Source organism: Boleophthalmus pectinirostris, unplaced genomic scaffold, assembly GCF_026225935.1.
Source record: "Boleophthalmus pectinirostris isolate CB_2022bp ecotype Guang Dong unplaced genomic scaffold, ASM2622593v1 HiC_scaffold_1, whole genome shotgun sequence".
Taxonomy (NCBI): Eukaryota; Metazoa; Chordata; class Actinopteri; order Gobiiformes; family Gobiidae; genus Boleophthalmus; species Boleophthalmus pectinirostris.
This window is the reverse complement of record NW_026570970.1, coordinates 21,359,939-21,376,007: the sequence shown is the minus strand read 5'-3', so window position 1 is coordinate 21,376,007 and position 16,069 is coordinate 21,359,939. Positions and strand designations below refer to the sequence as shown.

The window sequence follows — 16,069 nt, the reverse complement described above, 5'->3', positions numbered from 1 at the left end:
CGCAGGCAAAAGAAACTGCGTTGCATTAGCTTTAAAGTGCGTATGTGTATGGTTTTGACAATTCTCCTATTTTGGTGGGATAGTATCAGTTGTAAATATGAATTAAAACACATATATTATAAATATAAATGAAGACACTATTTGCTAAGAAAAGTTGAAAAATATGGTTACAAGAAGTAGAGATTTTAGAGTCCCATATTGATGATATTACACTAGGGAGAATTCTGTCCAAACGTTTGGCACAGTAGACCTTTTTTACAACGGCCGAAAGTGTAGGGTAAACGTCACTTACGTTAATGCTTTTCTATGGCAAAATATCTGTGGAAGACAAAAACATAAAGGCTAACAACAACTAGCATTAGTGAACTACAGTACTCCTGAGCAAAACTAACATTATGGTTCTGAATAAAATATAAGTAACTTGTTAACTTAGACTGATTCTACAATTAAAATTAAAAATCGATTTCATAATGTATATATTAGCATAGACAGAGATTTGTGCAGTTTAAATGGTAGACATGTAATCTGTGAACATTTGCAGCATTCAAATTTCAAACTGCACAAATCTCTCTATCTGTGCCAATATCTACATCATGAAATTGATTTTTTATTTTAATCCTAGAATCAGTCTGCGTTCACAAGTTACTTATTAATGAATTACTTATTACTTATGTTTTATTCATGACCATAACGTTAGTTTTGCGAAGGAATAGTGCACTAATGCTAGTCATTGTTAGCCTTTACGTTTTTGTCTTTCTTACCTTGATAGTTGTGGATAAATTCTTCATGGACAGAATATTTCCTTTGTTGGATGAAGATTTGGTGATGGGACAGATTTATGAAGCTGGTGAAAAATACCTGAGACATTTCCATGGATATATTGCCATAGGAAAGCATTAATGTAAGTGACATTTACCCTACATTGTGGTACTTCCGGCCATTGTGAAAAAGGTCTATTTACCAAAAAAATAAAGAATAAAAACATTTTTCTGATACATTAAACGTGAACTCATATTGTCACATAATGCCTCTGTGTACATTAAAGGAGTTCTGGTTCAGCGTACTATATGGTACATGGTTGCTGATGTCAGGATTTCCAACCAGGAAGTAAAATTTTAAACCTAAAAGATTGCCAAACTGGGAAAAAAGTTGTAACTTAAACTTCTTAAACATCTTAAACATAACGATTTTCACTGTGCTTTGTTAACATGAGCAAGGATAACCTGTCATAGGCACTTTGAGGCATGGCTTTCTTTTTTTTTTAACATAATCATCCAGAATAATTTCACTTGTCTCAAATGACCACTGATTTGTCAATGTTTCTGCCATCAACAAGCGTTTCTAAGACTTCCCCTCATCAAATCCTCAATCTGTGATCACTGGTGACAAAACACCTACAGTTGTTGAGCCAGCCCTGAGGATTAGCACGCAAAAGAGAAAGACAGCGGTTGCCATCTCGAACTGAAGGAAGCAGGATGGCTTTAGTGGTGACTGGAATGCTTATTGAAATTGATTTGCTTCTTGACCAAGTTTCCTGTTTGTTACTGTAAGAACCGCCATTCATTTGTTGATGTGGTAAATCGGACAAGAGCTTGGGCAATAACTTGAAATGTGAGATTTTTGTTCATACCATCTCTGCTAGGGGAATGGATAAATCAATATAAGCTACAATTTATGAAGGATAAATGGAATGCTTGCAAAACCATAAAAAAAATAAAAATAAAAAAAAAGATCCATGCTAATTTGCAACAAGTCACAATTTTAGTTCCTTTATGTGGGTATTCAGTTATAGTATTACTTGAGAAACTTTTTTTTTAATTAACTTGTGCGTTTTGAAGTTTTCAGACACTGTACTTTTACTACTTGGAGCAATATTGTATTTGTATTTCTATCAGTACTCTTAGTAAAAGAAGGGGTATCACGCGGTGTCTATTTTTTTCTCATTTTTTGCCATGTTATAATGTTGTTCCATCATCAAAAACATGCCTGAAGAAGCTTTAGATATCATCCATGCATGTTTGAGTACTTTAGCAATCTCTCCCCGGCCCTATTCGAACCCTCCATATGGTTAGCTGTAAGATTTTGTGCAATGCGCAGCCCACAAGCCATCCACGCTCCCACACAACAGTTCTTCATAAATATACAAAAACATGATACAGAACTGTACACAGCAACTTGACAAATGATGATGCGATGTGCAGTAGTTTCAGCGGGATGCACGCTGATTGTGTTGTGATAGCGCTCTGAAGGGGTGGGGGGGTGACTTTATTGTGAGCAGCAAAGGGAGGGGTGACTCAGAGCCCCTCTTTAGGTTAAACTGACTGTTCCATCATCAGTGAATAACTTTAGAAAAAAGAAAAAAGCAAGTCTGGTTTCAGAACAAACTGCATCTGGGTTTAAAAGAGGTGCAAAGGCCATACTCCACCACTAAGTGTCTTTATTTAACCTCAGGTAAGGGTGCAAACTCTTTTAAATGAGAGGGCACAGTTTTTCTCACCGAGACCCAGGATTATCCCTTTTATAAATAATGTAGCATTTCATATTATAATCTGAATTTAAAAATGTTTAAAAAAAAAAGAAAAGAAAAAAGCCAGAGAAATTCCCAGGCAATGATGTTATAGTTAGCCAGCAGCAGTCAGAATATCCAACACAGAAATGATATGAATGAGTCCCCACGTACATCCCAGTTGTTCATCACAGTGTGGCCGTATAATTCCTCCCAGCTGCGTGTGAGTTAGTATGTGTCTGTGCATTTATTCCTGCATATGTGTTTGTGTTTGTGATACACCAGACTGACCTCAAACGCACCACTCAGACAGACAGTTGTTGATTCGTGGATTCCTCTCTCTAATCTCCAGCCGCTGTCGTGGTTAGCAACAGACAAGCTGTCCAAGGCTACAGGGATATGGCCCTACATGACTTGTTTGTTTTCAATCAGCATAGGGATTAACAAGCCTAAGTGTGCACTTCCTTCTCAGGTAGGCCACCCTCAGACATGGCATTGTTAAAAAAAGTATGAGATTTTTCCAAAGTGGAGAGTTTCTGGTAAAGTAAGCCTGGCAGAGATGATCATGCAATGTCTACTCTATAACACAGTGGGTGGATATTTCACAAGCTCCATGCAGCATCCTGCTTAATAAGAATTAATAGTTAGAACTATTCAGGGAATGTAGAATATTGTACAGAAGACAAAATTGGCTATCTGCCTAGGTATCTCTTTGTATTACCTAATCTAGTGAGGACACACCCTGCATAAACTGCCAAAACAAATACATAAAACAGGAAATATTGTATGACTGTTCCATATCGACATTTGAGGTGCACACCATATATAATCAGCAAACGATTACTATGTAAGAATTTATGTGACAACTATTCATATTTTACATAACTTTTAACAGTGCATTTTAACAGTTCATTTTCAGATGAAAATGACAATATTTGTTAAAAAAAAACTACAAACTTAACACAAACTGATAACAAAATTCTAACTAATCAGAAGTGGCAGTGTGTTTGATCTGACAAAGGTGGCCCAGGGAGATGCTGGTTGTCTGTGGTTGAGAAGAGGCGTGTGGTCTTATCAAGGTCATGCCTGGAGGAAAATCTGCTGCACTAGTCAGATTCTCTTGTTGTAGCAGATTCAGATCTGATGCAGTACATTGTGGCTTACAATGGCCTGGTTTGACACCAGAGAGATTGCCAACAATGATATATTAATCTCCATATGAGTCTAAAGGGGAAGTTTTCTCAAATGCTTTTGGAAAGAAAAGAACATACACTCTTCATCCTCACACGTATTCTCAAGCATGTGTTTAATAATGTAGTGCAGGAAAATACCCATTTAAATTTAAATAAAGTGTTTTCCAGTAGCAAAGTAATTGCTGTAAAGGCATTATGCATTCATTTGAAAAAGCTTTATATATTCTAGGATGATCAAAGTGTTTTGCATTGACCAGCTACTTTCCTCATAAACAAGGCCAATGGGCCTAATCACCCCTGGAACAGGAAGCAAACATCAACAATTCCCATGTGTACCATTTTTCTCTTTTCTCTTCTCTTTTGAAAAAAAAATCTAATCTAAATAGTTTCTAGTCTCTAGTTGTTTTTGGTCAATATGAAATATTGCATATTTGTTTTTATTTGAGTCACTGACTGTAATTTAATGGTTTTAAACAGAAGGTGGAACAGTGTTTTCAGTTATAGAAAAGAACTTATGATCAAATATGCAGAATTTGTGTGTTAAACATTTGTGAATTAAACAAAACACAACTCCAGATATATTTGTGATGAGGAAATAGCATTATAACATAGATCAGAGAACAGTGTAATGTGGGTCTTTTAATTGATCTGTCATGAAGACATCTGATGGCCTACTTTATTAATCCATTAATAATACAACAGACCAGTCTAATCTGATTCTGCAGACCAGCTACAGGTGTCCACACAAAGACATTAGTGTTAATCTGAGTTACCTGTAACGTGGGTGCAGGTGTCCCCACATCATAAGGATAATATGTGAGCCTTTTGAGGCTCTTGATCCTCTCAGGATCAGCCCAGGATTACATGTGTTTGATTGTGTGGTTCTTTAGGGGTATTCCCTGCGTGACGTACTGTATTTATTACGTTGCTTTGAGTGATTCTATGTTTGCCTATTAGTTGCTATCATTCTAGACTATTTATTTATTTCCACAATTATAGGTGCTTGGACAAATATTGCTTTGAACATGCAAGCAAATACCTCAAGCTGATTTGTGAGGGGTCACAACAACGGAGCAAGTTGGTAAACCAAACTTAGAGAAGAAGAAATGTTTGAAATTTGTCTCGCTACTCTTTTATTATGACATTGTCTTTCTGTGTACAACAGGATGAATATCAGGCACTGTATGGCCACTTGACTTTTGTTTTGTTCAGGCTTGGTCTTTGGAGCCCAAACCACTATTCTTCCATTTTGACTGGTCCAGTCCTCTGTGGATTTGAGCTCAAACATGGGTCAAAGTAGATTCTTTTGTATGTCAAGTCATAAATATTGGTTTGATGGTTTGATTTAATCCCTCTTATGTTAAAAGTATTGGTGAAAGTTTTTCCATCTCAAGCATAGGTGTTTTGTTAACAGTTAACAGACCTGTAACGAAGAGCATCACTGTCAGTATGAAACACTTACTGATATATTTTAGATGTATGAGCCTCACATAAAAATACAGTAGAGCCAAGATGAATACTCACCCAAGAGGGGCTCAGAGTAGAGCTGCTGCTCCCACAAGATTGTCCATGGTGCTAATATTTAGGGATAAACTTACCAAGATGTCAATGGATTCTAATTTATATCTTGTGATTATTCTTGTGAGAGTTTGTTCACGATCAATTATGGACTTTAAAGGGATATGCTGTAAACAATAGGCAGGTAAAAGCAGGATTAGGAGTTGTCCAGACTGGTTGGGGGGATCTATCCATTTGAAAGCATTTGCATGATTTGTGTTAACATTTGCTGTCTAGAAGCATAACAAATATCTACTGACATTGGTCCAGAAAAGATGTGATGGTGAAAATGCCTGGTCTCATGCATTTGAGGATTGTCAGAAAACTCATGTGGTCCAATACAACTGGTAAAGATAATTCACCGTTGAACATGACAGGTAGTGCGTGAGGGTGAAACTATTTTTGCTGGCTTGTACATGTGTAATTTAACTTCTCTCTGTCAGCTTCATCCAAACCAGACTGCTCACACATGACACAGCTCTGTTACCGTAACAACCCCACAGCGGTCTACTGCTCATGCCTCCCCAATTTTACACATAGCTTACATCTTCCTTTGACATCACAATAGTTAGCAGTAGATAGGTCGTGAAAATGTCTATCAGACTTCAATGCTTTAATGCTAACAATACTGCACTTACATGGTACATTTGGGTGAAAACAAAGGCTTGTGAAAATAGTTGTGTGCGCTGACTAAGCAAAGGAGAGTGTGCGTGCAGCTTGCCCGTAAGTGTTTGTTATTGTTTGTGGGCTTAGATACATACATCGATAGTGAGTGTGGATATTTAAATGCCGTGTGAAATGCTTACTAACCTGACTGGCAATTATATAAAGACCTCCAGCTGCTTCTCAGTTTCTGTTTCCTCCAAACCACAGGCCCATAAAGTTTAGCACCCATTTTGCTAATAACACCAACTTCTTATATTGATGCCTCCGGTTCTTACGGGTAAAAACACACCAACATATTTTCCAAAACCTCTCCACATCTACTTCAGAGAACACACAGTTTGTGTTAATGTCTTACAGAGATGTGCATAATTGTACTATTTATCCTTTAAAATATGGGTCAGGCACTTCCTGTAACACCAAGATTTGTGTATAATTTGTTGATTATATTAGCTGCTTTTCTAGTATTCATTAATCTATTTATCTGGGGTTAAGACAATCAACATTCTCAGTTAGAGTGCTCACCCACCAATTCAAGGGTTAGTGGTTAGATCCCTACTCAGACCAGAGCATGCTGTCATTGTGTTCTTGGGCAAGACACTTCCCTCACCTTTCCTGTGCGTGCTGTGCATAGTAGTGTCTGAGTGGTTTTGGTTGTAAGCGCCACAGCCTCTATTCCGCTAGTTTGGCCCAGGGCAGTTGTGGCTTAAGATGTATCTTTATTATGATTATAAATGCTTATTCTCTGATAAAGTAAGTAAAAGTACTTTACCTCAGAGGTTAGTTAGAAATAATGAAACATATGATCAGCAGTAGGTAGAATAAGCCCTAATAGTGGCTGCAGTGGTAGCAGAAATTATCAAGTGAAGATCTAAGTTATGTAGTAATGGTAATATTGTAATATATTTTTTTAGGAGGGCATCTAATGCAAATCCTCATTTAAATGAAATGCACTCCTTCTTCCAATTGATTCTTTGTGGTGATATCATGCTGGGGTATCCTACATGTATGTGTATTGGCAGAATGTTTACCAGTTACCATCGATACACAGTGCACACATTAGCAAACACTACCAAATAACCTTTAAAATAGTCTGAATGGATTTAAGCAACACATTTTCAGTAGTCTGTGATCAATACGAGTGCCGATGGCCCTGTTTGGGTGTTTGATTTCCTACAAAAGGTGAGTGTGTAACTGGAAAACTTTAACAGTACAACTTAATTGTTGTACGTCCAGCTAAGTCAATTCTTTCTGGTCAGATTGTGTTAAAGTAAAACTCAGATTAAAGTCTAACAGAGCCTCAGACAAGGTAGTGCCTACAATTAGTATCACACCTCCAGGGAATGTTGATGACATTAGCTGCAAAGTAACAATAACTTAAGTCCTGGTCATTCCTAAGTTCTTTATCCTGCATGAAACTCATGTGATGCTAGTGTCCATAAGCCAAATGTCATACCGTCTCCTCTGTGTTTATACATGTAAGAACAATAACAAAAGTCGGGACAGAATGTCCTCTCCAGCCAAAATTCAGCCATTTTTATGAAGCGGTGAGAGCAAGTGAAATGCTTTGTACTTCTTTTGAGTGATGTTAAACATTTCAGGTTCAGAAGGGACTTACAGTGGGGGCCAGGCTGTCCGTACTGTTTACTGACACAACACATTTTAATGGTTTCTCAGCTCGGCCAAAAATTGAGAAATTGAGTCACTTCAAAATGGTGGCACACTACGGAAATCCACTGTTTACACTGTTATGGCTTTGACTATTTCAATCTGAAACTGAGGCCCAATGCACAGTCCAGAGGAATATTCCACAAAATTATATAATGTCTATAAGGGGTTGTATATTTTATATTGCTTATTGGTGTTTTATTACTCCCGACATGGATGATTGCCTCTGAGATATTTATGTTGTAAAAATCACATAGCCAAAATGGTGTCGGCTTTGTACTGTAGCTTTGTATAAGAGCTCTTGCGTTTCTGTTTGATGAAGCCCTGTGAGGTCTCAGCATATGGTAAGTGAACCCACTACCAGCATTAAATATCCCTTATACTTTTGTTAAAGTGGACTGGAAAACCATAAGGCTGTAACTCATGTTATTGATTTGTTCTCCTGCAAATAGTCTTGCTAAATTCTCTTTATAGTTTTAAAGAAATGCTTTAATTTCCAGAGCCTACCACATACAGCTGTCCCTCCATCATATATCTGCATGAACATTCCCTCTATTCTTGCCATATCACAATGATTAAGGTGACATTAAATTCTACAAAATGATCGTCCTGCTTTTGTGTGATGTGTTTCTGCTGCATTGGTTCAAATGTCTGCTGCCAGTTAGTGGTGCTGGAGTAGTGGGAGGCTTCTTTACACAATCTACGAAGGTAGTGAGACGGTGGAGCACTCAGGAGGCAGACACTGTGACTTCACTCTACAGCCATAACTGTGTTGCTTTTTCCAGGGATTTTAGTATAAATTTCAGTATTAATTTGCTTAGCTCATCACAGTTCTACCAGAAAGACATACCATATACCATCAGTGCATTCAAATTGTTACAAAAGTAGTTTTATTAACAACATAAATAATATTGACAAAATATTGTATAAACAACAATCTTACTGTATTGTACAATCTAAAACATTACATCCATCCTGCTCATGTCAAGGCGAGTGCACACACAGTTGTCAAAAATAAGACACATAAATATTGAATTCAAAATGAAAGCCCCTGTGTTTTTATAACAAAAAGCATGTCTACTATAGCCTCTAAGTGCTGCATAATGGACGTCAAACAGACATGAAATATACTGTTGTTCTACAGCTGAGCACTCACTGTAACAGTGGCCCCTCTCTGTAACTCTAAAACTAATAAATAAATATTTAGTGCATATTCCCATTTACCTCGCTGAAGAGTCAAATGAAAAAAAAATTAAGTTAATGATGAACCAAAATCAATTTGGTTCAAGTTAAAGGAGACTTTTCATGTCATTATTGGCCAGACAGTCCAGCTATCTGCTTTGCAAGTTGATAGTCAATAATCATTTGTCAATTTTACGTCACGAGAATCTGTGTTTTACATCTACAACATACTTGTTTGACTTAAAACATGGCAGAGAAAATTATTCATTTTCCACCTTTAAGGAAAACAAATCCCCACTGCCTACTCTACCCCATAGCATACATCGGTTACATAGAGCAGGGATGCCTCATTGACCATCAAACACTCCATATGCGTCTGCTAAGGGTCAGAGACACAGGTCTGGGGGATTGTTAGTTTTATCTGGCTCCATACAAAGTGTAAGCAGATGCCAGAAGAGCTCCAATGTACAGGCCGACCAGCTCTGACCTGTGAGGTTTGTTTTAAATGGTACAGATCTGTTTAAATCCCCCAAAGTACATTGAACAAGTATTCCCCAGCAATTGTCAATATTTATGAACATATCCAGTACCGTTTTGGACAAGGTACAAAGATATAATTGAACTTGTCTCTACATTTCGTGATGTCTGAACGTTGCGAGTCATTACCTAATTGTAAAAGTGGCAATCCATCACTTTTCATTTGTTTTTTTTACCAACCTTTGTGGTGAAACGTGTGAATAATTACAGGAAATTCTTCTGACAAATCAACATGAGACGACAATAGTGACAAGAAAATTAGCAATAACAGTGGTCTTTGGCATATTGAATGTTCAGTAGCATGTCCACTCCATTAATTTACATGTCAGTTGGCCAGCTTTATGACCCCAAAGTATGTCCCCTCAGTCTCCCGGTCCAATAGCCATGCGTTAGACACATTAACGAATAGCGCGTCTCCCTGCTCTAGCCGCACCCCACGGCCTTGCTGTGCACAGTACATGTTGTAGCTGGTGTTGTTCCATCTTGGGGTGCTACCAGTTTTCATCAGTCTCACCCTGGTATTCTGTTGGTGGATGTCATGGCAAATGTATTGGATGAGCTGAAGGTTTTCCATCAAGGAGGTCTCCCGGTCCTCTGCCATATGGTAGTAGCGGAAGCAGGTCTTGGCATAGACGTAGTAGTACCCAGGCTCATCAATTAACAGCTTCCCTTTGTCGTACTTAATGCAGTGGAGATCTCCTTGGCTATTGTCCCATTCGATAGTCACAGGTTGCTGCTTGCCTTCTGCAGACAGACATAGCACAACTATTTGTATCTTTTCAATATTTTGTAAAGAAGAAAACATATTATGCTTTTTTGTATTAAACTCTAACATATGTAGATCATTATTTTACATTTTCTTCATTGTAAACCGCAAGATTGATCTAAAACAACATAATAATAAAAATGGTTTGTTCTGTTCAAAACTGCAGAAATTCTTGGCCCCACCTCTTCATTTCACAATAGCAAGCAGCTGATAGTAATTTAATAGTTTTTATAGTTGAAAAATGGCTATGTGGCTATTAAATAATTGCAAGTAAGCACAGGTCTGTGGGTGGGGTTAGGGGGTATTTGAAACCAGAATTTTTCTGAGCACTCAAGCCTCCAGTGTAGGGCAATACAGGATTATTCAAACATATAGGAAGCTCATATAAGTAAGTTGTCTTTAAACAATATGTCCACTATAAACAATATTATAAGGACCTGTACTCAGGGGTGAGAAGCTCAAGTTGAACTGTCTTGCCCATTTATTCCTCTCTTTTACTTGTATGTTGCACCATGACAGAGAAACAACTGTGTAGGAAAGTCACAGACAGTTGTTTCCACATAGTTCATGTCCAACAATGAGTGTCTCTGGCAGATGTCGCCAAACAACAAAGCCCCTTTAAAATGTGTTGGGAGTTCTCAACATTGTATTTTATAAAAATATCTGCTTCACTTCACACTTCAGGTTTTAAAGGGTGATTTACCTAAATAAAAATAATCTTTCGCAAAATAGAACATGATATCAACATTATTCTGGGGTCACCAGTGCTATAGCAAATCTCTCTCACACAGGCTTACATTTTCAAGACTTGGAACAGGCTCAAACACTGGAAGAGGCTTTTGACAGTTTTAAATTAGAAGGCAGTATAAACTTTAACAAAACTGTATACTGGTTGGTGACGCCCTGTGAGAATGAAGTTCCTAAATTCAACAATTTAAAGATTATACAATTCTAATCTTAATCTTAAATCCTCTGCATTGTAAGTGAACAGAAAGAACTCACTTGGGTACTCTTGTTTCGCTCTGATCGGTAGATGAGCCGATGGCACACTGTCTCTAGGACTTTTACATCTGTTCTTGTTGCATTTTCTCAGTTTTTGCGTGCCTTGTAAGGCATTCATAATTGGTTCTGTCTGCATTTCCTGCAACACAAAGAAATCATTATTTCAGTTTGTACAAATTTTATTTCAACAATCAGCATAATAAAAACTGACTCAAAAAATGTTTTTTTCTTTTGTCTTTGTTCAACTTCTCTGCCAGTATAGGCACATTTTCAAATAAATAGTCTGTGACTCTCTGGGTCAAACATTTTTAATGGATACATGAGTGACTCTATGGCATTCAAAGTTGAAATCACAATCATTTTGCCTCTATGGAGAAGCACAGCACCTCAGGCACAAGCTGATAGATGAGAGACAAACACGGTTTCCAAGCAAGTAAACAAGATCTCCCTCTTTTTGATTGCATTCAACATGCAAAGCAAAGTTTAGATCTATCTGAGCAGATGCAACTCATTTGACATATGGCTTTGGTAACATGTGCCATTATTTGTGCCATTATTTATGTGTGCAAAATCTATGCAATTAGAGCTGTCAGTCAAGTGTCAGGAAAAGATTAAGCTGACTCCATTAATAGAATTTTATTGCATCCTGAAGGAGTTTTGACTTGTTCTTCTGATCTAAATCCTCAGGAATGGCGCCAATCTCATGTAACTCCAGCGTCAAACCAGCGACAAAAACAGAAACAGACACAGGCTAAATGAAAGTTTTGAAATACCTGAAGAACATAGCAACTTAAACGCACCCGCTGCCAGAAATGCCTCTGCAACTATGCACCAAGGACAACTGCAGAGTCATGCCATTTAAACTCTTTGCCAGGTTAGTACTATAGTCCAATAATCACCATGCACAGTCCTATTTTGTAGATTTTGCAACTAGTAAACTAGAATGACACTTGTTCAAAACAACTTTCAGTTCACATGTTTACAAGACAATGTTCAGGAATGAGACCAAGACAAACACTTGAAAATGTAACAGCTTAGCAACTAAGTAGTGTGCAATCTCTACTGATGTGCTCATGGCACGGTAACCAGAGATTTAACCAGAATATCTTTTAATTAAATACACTTCAAATCTGTGTCTGATCTACAAATTTTATATTTTTATAGGTAGGTGTTAAGGGCCACATGAGAATATAAATGTCATACAAGAAAAGTAAGTCTAATGGCCTCCATCCCCGTCTTTTTACTCAGCGTCATGTGTCATTCAAACTATTATCTTAAGGAGCGGTTTACAAGATACTGAAACCGAGGCCACCCTGGCAGATGCTTGCTTTTGTTGAACAAGTTCTATGTACACTGTAAACAGTCATTTGAGCAGCTTTGTGTGATTCTGAATTGCTGTATTCTCATCACTTTTGAGATGTCACTGACCACAGCCACAGCCCAGCTGCATCAGAGGGGCTGACAGATGCATGCACAGCTCTCCTTAGCACTTAGCCGGACAGTCAGTGGAGGCTTATAAGAGAAGAAAGGCCAAAAACCTATCACCCTGACACCTCATAAAGCACCCACAATGGATCAACCTTTCACTTGATGGAAAATGGCCAATGCAATGAGCTCTTCAGCCCAAGACATGCTGGGTGGTTTGAGTGCGCTTGGGAAACATAAAGAATAGTCTGATTTGAAAGGGGGTTAGAAAGAGCATTTGGAAAAACATTACCGAAGCAGAAGATATCCCCATAATAAGTGATATTTGACTTTGCTGGACTGTGCCAAAAAAGGGTGGTGACTTTGAAACAGAATTTATATTGCAAGAAAACTGTTAGGATTTCCCATGGTCTATCTTATTGATGGCACCGACGCCCACATATGACTCACTTACTTCACTTAGTAGGAATTATATCACTATTACTATTATTATGATTGAACGTTTTTCTAGTTAAAGCCATAGAGGTGTTGTATGTTGTAAGACCTTGATTCTACACCCATAAAAAATACATTTCTGTCAGTTTGACATCACATAATGTTTATCGATTCGAACTGTTGATTAAGAGATATTTTCTCATACAGAGAAGGAAGTAGCAGGTAAAAATAAACTAAAATGTTGTTTATGCTGGCATGCTTGGTGCCACACAAAAAACAGATTAAATCAGTCAAATATATTCATTACATTACAGACATTTGTTGCCAAGTAATGTTTTATAATAGCATTCCTATTAGTCCCATACAATTGATTAGAATCAACTTTCAAAGAAATCGAATGCCTTTCTAAACTTGCATCTGGCAAACTCTGTTCTTGCTCCTTGTTACTTAGGGCTGCAACTAACATTTACATTGCTACTTGGTAAATCAATTACTTGTTTAAGCAGCAAAAGATTTGTGAATATAAGATTTTTTTTTTAATATGACCTAAATAAAGCTACAGTGAAGCCGCTTGAGGTCATTCTGACTGAGCACATTTACATAAATCTCTGCTCTCAGCAAATTGCAGGTTCTGAACTGGATAGACCAGATTAATATTATTTGATTACTAAATTAGTTGACAGTTGACAATTTTTTAACTGTGATCAAATAGTCTTCAGCTTGATAGTTACTCATTTATTACACATTCCATTTAGATACATTGCTGTTTGCGAGAAGGCATGTGTGCATATCAAATATAATAAGTTTTTTTTTAAGTCACTCACCTCAATAGGCCGATGTGGTGCTGCGGACAAATCTACCTGAAAAGACATAAGAACACAAAACATAGTTGAGCAGATTAAGCGATAAAGAGATAAAGAACAGGGCTGTTAAATCACGTGTGCTACATTTTTAAGATGTTTTCTTGAGTTTTGTGTGGGAGGAATATGTTTCAAAACGCACAGGAAGACAGGCGGTACTGTAGAGATTATGTGCTGCTAAAGGAGGAGGGGGCTAAGTTACTTTACACATGTCACCCTACATTCCACTGCAGCAGTCCACTTTAGGCTCTTTATTGTATGAAACTATGCAATGAATTTGTACTGTCAAAACTACTGTAAAATGTCCTCCTTTTAACAAGGCACGGATAGGCACATTCCTAGACAGAGTGCTGCGTCCACTTTGCATCTCCAGGAAGTCATTCTACAGGTGCTGAGAAGAGGTGATGGTCTACTGCCAAACTCTGCACTTTTACTGACTCATAGTGAAAGTGCTCCCATATGCAACAGCTGTCATCACATGCACTACTGTTGATCTAAATCAGGCATGTCCATGGTCCAGAAGCCAAATGCGGCCCTCAGTAAATCTTTGTTTGCTTCTTTATAGTAAATTGGTCCAAATTATCATAAGCAGTAGTTTTTATTGCAAAACCTCCACCACCATAGCTGCACAACAAACATTTTGGTGTGAAATGGATCGTATTAGGGTCAAAGCCTTCACAAAGGTGTGTGCTGCTAAATGCACATATTTCAATGACTGACTGTACTGACCACCAGTCTGTGGCCCTGCGCTTCATGTATGCTGCTATACGCATTTCTTTATGATGTTTGGAAACCTCTGATTTAAATCAGTTTCTCCTGTTGGGCATGAATAAAATATGTATCTACTCAGTCCTGACCAGCCAAAGATACTCAACCTCTGTATAATATCAGTACATAAGGAACAAGAGCTTATAACCTCTCATCACATTTCTATCTCATGGATTGTTATTACTTATACACGACCACAGCGGTTGCACAGTACCCAAACTTTTAGTGTTTACTTTTTTCAACTTTCCCCCGCTCATTTTTCATGTGCTTTTCCCGTCTGGCTAAGGTCCAGTGAATAACAAGCCACTACCGCACAGCTGTGTGTTTATGCCAAGAACAAGCCAAAAGAAATTCAACACACAAACACACACACACAAGGGCAGAGAGAAGGGATGGTTTTCAGGTGAACTTTGTGCTTCCTGTAATGTTGAATTAACTTAATATGGGTTTATGATTTATCAATTTATACTGTATCAGATAAGACAATGGACTATATTTTGATATGACATTGTTTCCAAATTAAAACATCTATACTGGCATACTGCCATACTCTAGGATCAAACTTCTGCCTGCACGCTTCCCCTCCATCATAAATACAGATCCAGTTAAAGTTTATAATTTATGGCACATGTAAATTACTATAACCTCCAGATGGTATGTAAACACGAGAATGAAAGTGTGCAGCCCTGCGGCTAAAGTGAAAACATCTGTATTTTGCAAAACAAGACGTCTTATAGGCTGACATTTGTAGACTGAAGATATGATCACTCCAGAGCGCGTTCATGGGGCCTTACAGAGCTGCTCTGCCAGATGAGAGTTTTACTGAAAGACTTCAAGAACTCCAGGAAAGAGTTTGGACTGCGCAGCAATGCACACGTAACCTACCAATTCTTTTGTTTAAACTGTAACACAGGCCAAGCCTACCATCTTACTCGAATGCATGAAGTTATATTTTTTATAATAAGAAACTAAAGTAATTAACAAATTAAGCATTATTATTTGTTGCTAAACATTAACTGTAAAATATTTTCAAAACGCGAATGTCATGCTAAGTCCTCTTACCTCTTGCAGATAACCGGTCAGGTGCAATAAGATGGCCACGCTGGAAGCCACCTGAAGCAATCCCATAATAGCAAGGGTCCCAATTAGGAACGGCCGGTACGTGGTCTCCGAGCTCTGGACCGGGTGAAAGCGGTGGTGCTGGGTCGCCTCCAGATCAACGCTGTCCCGTAGGTAGCCTCTATAATCGTGACTAGCTGCCATGCTGTAGCCGTGTCTACGTACGCTCAGCCCGGATCCCAAGGCGAGGAAGTCACGGTGAACTCGGCCACCGACGGAGCTCTAAAAAAGACTGTGGGTGGGCTGGGACGGCGCGTCTTTAGCCCTGCAGCCAATTGGAACTCAGAGACGAGGCAAAGGCGGAAAGAGGGGGATCAGGGAGAATAGGCTGAGGACAGTTCGCAGCAGGTATAGAGCTGTAAAGCTCAAGGAGAACTTTTTGGCCCGC

General features: G+C 38.2%; 1 protein-coding gene across 1 annotated transcript; it reads right to left on the bottom strand.

Moving 5' to 3' along the window:
- Nucleotides 1–8,450: 8,450 nt before the first annotated feature.
- tnfsf11 (TNF superfamily member 11) lies at nucleotides 8,451–16,069 on the bottom strand. The gene is made up of 4 exons (XM_020936293.2): nucleotides 15,625–16,069; nucleotides 13,759–13,794; nucleotides 11,075–11,213; nucleotides 8,451–10,050 (listed from the first exon to the last, which is right to left on the bottom strand). The coding sequence occupies exons 1-4, from the start codon at nucleotides 15,823–15,825 to the stop codon at nucleotides 9,632–9,634; spliced, it is 795 nt and encodes a 264-aa protein (XP_020791952.1). The 5' UTR covers nucleotides 15,826–16,069; the 3' UTR covers nucleotides 8,451–9,631.

What these genes read in the sequence shown, in the direction of transcription:
- tnfsf11 (XM_020936293.2), bottom strand. Translation starts at nt 15,825, where the DNA reads ATGGCAGCTAGTCACGATTATAGAGGCTACCTACGGGACAGCGTTGAT. An exon ending in TGACCGGTTATCTGCAAGAG is followed by an intron (nt 13,795 to 15,624) that starts GTAAGAGGACTT and finishes ATGTCTTTTCAG; the next exon opens with GTAGATTTGTCCGCAGCACC. An exon ending in AGCGAAACAAGAGTACCCAA is followed by an intron (nt 10,051 to 11,074) that starts GTGAGTTCTTTC and finishes GTCTGTCTGCAG; the next exon opens with AAGGCAAGCAGCAACCTGTG.